This window comes from Mauremys mutica, chromosome 21 (genome assembly GCF_020497125.1).
Source record: "Mauremys mutica isolate MM-2020 ecotype Southern chromosome 21, ASM2049712v1, whole genome shotgun sequence".
NCBI lineage: Eukaryota > Metazoa > Chordata > Testudines > Geoemydidae > Mauremys > Mauremys mutica.
Window position 1 is genome coordinate 8,838,977 of NC_059092.1, and position 5,617 is coordinate 8,844,593.

Sequence of the window (5,617 nt, forward strand, 5' to 3'; positions counted from 1 at the left end):
CTCCATGTAAGAAAGCTGGGAATTATTATTAATCATGTTTATTATGGTAGGGCCCATGGGCCAGCCAAGAACAGGCTTCATTGTGTTAGGCATTACAAACACATGGCAGTGGGTCTCTGCCCCCAAGAGCTTACTAGCTAAATCAACAAGGCAGATACAGGGTGGGGGAAGGGTATAACAGTTGTGCTGGTAGCAAATGCCATATTCGTTCCAGGATTTTTTGTAATGTGTTTAGTTAGGGGATAAGAGAAATGAAGAGAAAAGTGAAGGGAGATTCTGCACTTCCATCTGCACAGTTTCACACACACACATAATCATCTTCACACTATTGTAGTCTGAAGCAGTTTCATTCTTTCTTAAAATAAAAAAACAAACAAAAAGTGGAGCTTTATCATTACAAAGAGAAGACAGGCAGCCCCATGCTGCTGCAGTAAACATCCAGATCAACCCCTCACCCAAAATCACGTTGGCACTAATCCTGCATTGCTGGGGTACCCCAAATGCCCATTGGTTTTAGCTACACTTGGTAGATCCTGTGATGAAAAATTATTCTTTTAAGGGGTCAGTTAAAATGCCAACGTTTTGGATTTCCCTTACAGATTGATTTCATCAACAGCAGTTCGAGGGGCACCGGGAATGTCAGATGTGGCCCATTCTTTCCAGCTGATGAATGGAGAAGTGTGATGAGGGGAGGGAAGATGGTTTCTCAGGGTCTGCTGGCTCCATTTGCACCCATTTTCTTTTTGGATTCTGGACACTAGGATTCCTTCTTGGAGCTGTTGCAAATGTCAGCCTGCAGGTATCCTGCCAAATTCTTGTTTTGCTTCCCTTCCTCTAACCCTTGATCCTTTGTGGCGGTCCTTCCCAGAGGCGCCCTACCCCTGTCTCCAACTGTCTGAACATGGATTATTATATTATTATTTGTTCCCTTCTTGATTTTTGCACACAAGAAAGAGGGAGTCGGGAGGGGGTGGGGTGGGAGGAATTTCCCAAGGCGGGAGAGAAAAATCTGCAAGGGGAAAAAAGCGGGGTGGGGGGGAGATCTGATCTAGCTCAGAGTCTCTCTTTACATTAATGGGACAGAGAGGCACTGTTTGGCATGGGAGATTATTTCTGGAGCACAGGAGGAGGCGTGGTTTTCCCATGGCTGCCTCCCTTGCCTGGTGCATGACTGGAGCTTGCCTGCTTTGCTTTTGCACCGCGCAGGAAGCCAGAAGCACTTTGGCACGTGCTCCCGGGGCCAGGCAGGAGGAGGGGAGCGCGCGCCCAACCAGGGCTGCATCTGAGGGGTGGAGGCACGAGCACAGCTGGCTGCTGCCTGGCGCCGGGGCCTGATTGACAGCTGGGGGAGTTGCCAGCCAATGGGAGAAGGCTTGGCCTGCAGCCCCGGGCCCATTGGCTGCCCGCCTGCCACGGCTTCGCGTGCCGGACCAGCTCCTGCTGCTGCTGGAGTTCGCAACAGCTGGAGGAAGATGTGGGCATTAGGCTGGAAACAGAGGTGGGTGGCTGGGGGATTTCTAACTGCAAGACCTGCCTGATAAGAAACCGTGTTTTCACCCACACATCCGATTGCCCTGCACCATAATAAGGGCTCCCCTACATGTCAGTGTAGCCCCTGGGAAAGGCTGCAGTATTATTTATCCAAACCACTGGGGAAACATCCATTTTAACCTAACAACGTGATACCGTGGAGAACATCGCCTCTCGGAGAATCCAAACTCCGGAGGGGTTAAGATGCTATAGTCACATCTTTCCAATCTCAAGGCAACGAAAACAACCACATTCCTATAACGCAGGGTCCAGGCGAGCTGGTGTTAGTTTTGGTGCATTAAATCAATATGATCAGGCATATAAGCAATGATCTGATTAGAATGGTTTGGATGGGGAGCTTCGTCCCTAGAAAAGGTCACTGGTTAAATTGCTCTTTCCTCCCTGCGTCTACTCTATTCCAGTTGCAACAGCTAAAGAACTGCTGCGATAGGATTAAGGGGATGCGGAGATTTCCCGTGTGTTGTGGTTCTTTATGCAAAAAATAACGTCCTCCCCACACCTTTTGTTTTTTTTAATGGACCCACTAAAATAATCACTTTCCCACGCAGAGCAGTAGAGTGGCATTCGTCTGGATAAAATCCAACAGCATTTCCCAAAGACAGTGCAAAGAACAAAGCCTCTTCAGGCTGCGTTCAGACCTGGACAGTTGCCTACGGAACAACTCTGATACATTGATCGGGCCCCCTTATTTTTAAAAAATTGCAAGGGCTGTTTGCAGGGATGCCCAGTGCTGGATGCTGGTCGCTGTGGTTTGGCTCCACTATGGGGCGGGGGGTTGATCTACTTCATCCTCCCCCCCCTTGGGTTTTCAGGGGCAGTAGGATAACTTCACTCTCCTCCTGCCTTACCCCTTTTCGAGAAGAGTTTGCATGGCTTCTCCCCCATTTTGGGGCGCTTGCTCTCCTTCCATCTGCTCCCTGATTCTGGAAGGCTCGCACTGCCCACCTAAGCCACCCCCTTTGTGGAAGAGAGTGCATTGCCTCCCCCTTTGGGGGGGAAGGGGGTGCCTTGCTCCCCCTCTCCCTGCTTGCCAGCCTCGCCACTGGCTCCAGCACCTTGGCTTCTCATTCCACTCCCCTCCTCCCCCCCAAGGTTGCTGGCTTGTCTTTTACCCTGGGGCAGGATTTTTGGGAAGCCCAGCGCGTGACTGACAGCTCGCGGGGGCGTCCTCCAATAGGCAGGCGGGCTGGCTGCCCGGTGGGGTGAGTCCCGGCGCTCATTGGCTGGTGAGAGTGTGGGAAAGAATGCAGAGAAGGTTTCACACGAATTGGGAGCAGCCGCTGGGTATAAATAGAGCGGGGGGTCCCTGAAGCTCGGGCTTAGCAGCAGCCGCCGCCACCGCCGCCTGGCTCCAGCTGCAGGAGTCCGAACAGCCTCGTGCAGGGTCGCCTCGCCGCTGTGCACTGACTTACCCTGTGATCAGTGATTGCAAAGCCAGACTCCTCCTTGAACCGTGTCCAGGGTGCAGCCGCCTAGACCTCCTCCCCCCGCCCCCAGACACTGGGCTCATTCCAAGGGATACAGTTTGAAAATAAATTGCAATTATTATTTTTTTTTGCAACGTCCTTTCCCCCTCTCCGCTTGCTTTTTTTGTGGTCAAGAGACTTTTTTTTTTTCAAAAATGCCCGCTGATACCATGGAGAAACCGACAGCCTCCCCGATTGCTGGTGCCCCAGCTACCTCCAGCCACACGCCGGACAAGCCCAAGAGTGCCAGTGAACACAGAAAGGTAAACGGCATCACTTCTTACCCTCAGAGATGTAATAATCCCACCTGGCTTGGGTATATATGGATAGGGATGGGTGTGCACAGCCTAGTGTTGCGTGTGCCATGATCTATTGCAATAGAAGGTGCATCTAATACAAGAGGTATATCAGAATATCATGGTGATTAATATTAAAGCGATTATCTCCGTAGCACTATACAGTAATACGCAATAGTGACGAAAATAGACCTAAAATCGCTGTAATATACAGATGTGTCCAGTAGTGATTAGTATTAAGTAATGCGAACACAGACCCATACACTATACAGGGGTACACAGTATATGCGGTCGTGATTGCTACTTAGGAGCAGGCTGCATGGGGGAATGGGGAATGATTTGCAGTAAGAGACCTAGGTAGTACGTTAACACGCAATAACAGACCAGTATAGCAATCTGCAATAGGACTGACATGCCCTGCAGGTGAGACGCATGTGTATAGCAGTGAGCTTGTAATGTGGAAGGGAGGCAAATATATTTATCTCTGCTTCTGTTTCCTTCCCCCTTTCTCTCCAGTCCTCCAAGCCTATCATGGAGAAGCGGCGCCGGGCCAGGATCAATGAGAGCCTGGGGCAGCTGAAGACTCTCATCCTGGATGCCTTGAAGAAAGATGTAAGTTGAGCTCTGTGGATTTCAGGGGCAGATAGGTGGGATGTGAGAGGAGGACTCATAGGGACTGTTCTGAAGGCTGCCAAGCAATGGGCAAGAGAGGTGGTGGTAAAAGAGGAGAGACCCCCATCTTTACCTTCTCCCCTTTGCTCTCTTTGCCAGAGCTCCAGGCACTCCAAGCTGGAGAAAGCAGACATCCTGGAGATGACAGTGAAGCACCTGCGGAACCTGCAGCGAGCCCAGATGACAGGTAAGCACCAGCTCTTCCAGTACAGCTCCCTGGAGTGTGGGGGGGAGCTCCAGCATTTGTGAACTGCTGGGCAGTAGACCAGAGACTGCAGCTGCCAATGCATGCAGCTGTGCATCCAAGCACCGGGCACCCTCTCAGGGAGTCAGCAGGTGCCCTTGGAATAAAGTGCCTGTACCACACTGCAGGGTGGGTGGAGGCTTGAGGTTCTAGGTCAGACCCTTCCTGCTTCCCAGTGCTAATGTGTGACCCTCTCTCCCCTCTCCTCTTCCATTGCAGCAGCTCTGAGTGCTGACCCCTCCGTCCTTGGCAAATACCGAGCTGGATTCAACGAGTGCATGAACGAGGTGACCCGGTTCCTCTCCACCTGCGAAGGGGTGAACACAGACGTACGCACCCGCCTGCTCAGCCACCTCTCCGCTTGCCTGGGCCAGATCGTGGCTATGAATTACCCTCCACCACCACCCCCAGCTGGCCAGCCTGCTCATCTGGCACAACCTCTGCACGTCCAGCTTCCCCCAGCTGCCACTGCAGCTGGAGCCATGCCTGTGCCCTGCAAACTGAACCCTGCTGAAGCCCTGTCCCCCAAGGTCTATGGGGGTTTTCAGCTGGTCCCAGCTACTGACGGCCAGTTCGCTTTCCTCATCCCTAACCCAGCTTTCGCTCCCAGCAGCGGACCCGTCATCCCCCTCTATGCCAACACTAATGGACCACTGTCTTCAGGCAGCGGGCCAGGGAACAGAACCCCATCAGCATCCCCAGTGCAGGGTCTGACGTCATTTGGGGGTAGCTTAGTTCCAGCGTCCCAAGCTGGGAGTCCCATCGGGGAACGCAGTGAATCAGTCTGGAGACCTTGGTGACTTGTGTGTAAAGCCTTCCTCCCTCCCCCCCCCCCCAAAAAAAAAACAAAACAAAACAACCACACGCTTCGGTTCCGTTGTATGGAACCTTGTTTTGTTTTTAAAGCAGATTTTTTTTTAAAAGGACTTTAGTACAAAGTGTCTATTTATTTCCAGAGGTTGGGATCTCAACTTGTATTTTTTACTCCTTTAAAGAAATGCCTTTATTTGAAAGACTTTTTAAAAACAAATAAGAGATTAGTTTTGTATCAGATATTCACACCAGTATAATGCCAAAGTTGTTTGTATCTTGTTTGTGTGTGTGTGCGCGCGCGGGGTCAAAAGACTTCCAAAAAAGTTGCAGGTGTTTGAACAAATAAACTCTTTGAAATAGAAATGTTTGCTCTCTTCATTGTGCGGGAGGAGGAGGGAGATAAGAAAAGCCCTTTGGATGCAAATTGAGGAAGAGCAATTTGGGTGACATTAAACAAACTGAAGGATGCGTGACAAGGATCTTTTTATAGGGGTTTGGTTGGTGGTAAAACCTCTTCAAAATCTTTCAAATTAGTTTATTCTGCATAAAAAGAACAGTATTTCATTTGCACAAAT

At 50.6% G+C, this 5,617-nt stretch overlaps 1 protein-coding gene across 2 annotated transcripts; it reads left to right on the top strand.

The window, feature by feature from the left end:
• Positions 1 to 2,855: 2,855 nt before the first annotated feature.
• On the top strand, positions 2,856 to 5,405 carry HES4 (hes family bHLH transcription factor 4). Of its 2 annotated transcripts, none has more exons than XM_044995828.1 (4): positions 2,856 to 3,280; positions 3,830 to 3,925; positions 4,085 to 4,172; positions 4,452 to 5,405. In XM_044995828.1, exons 1-4 carry the CDS (start codon positions 3,173 to 3,175, stop codon positions 5,027 to 5,029), a joined length of 870 nt encoding a protein of 289 aa, XP_044851763.1. In that variant the 5' UTR covers positions 2,856 to 3,172; the 3' UTR covers positions 5,030 to 5,405. The 2 variants fall into 2 exon arrangements, with proteins under 2 accessions (XP_044851763.1, XP_044851762.1); XM_044995827.1 differs by having other exon boundaries at positions 2,857 to 3,280; positions 4,449 to 5,405.
• The last annotated feature ends 212 nt before the right edge of the window (positions 5,406 to 5,617 follow it).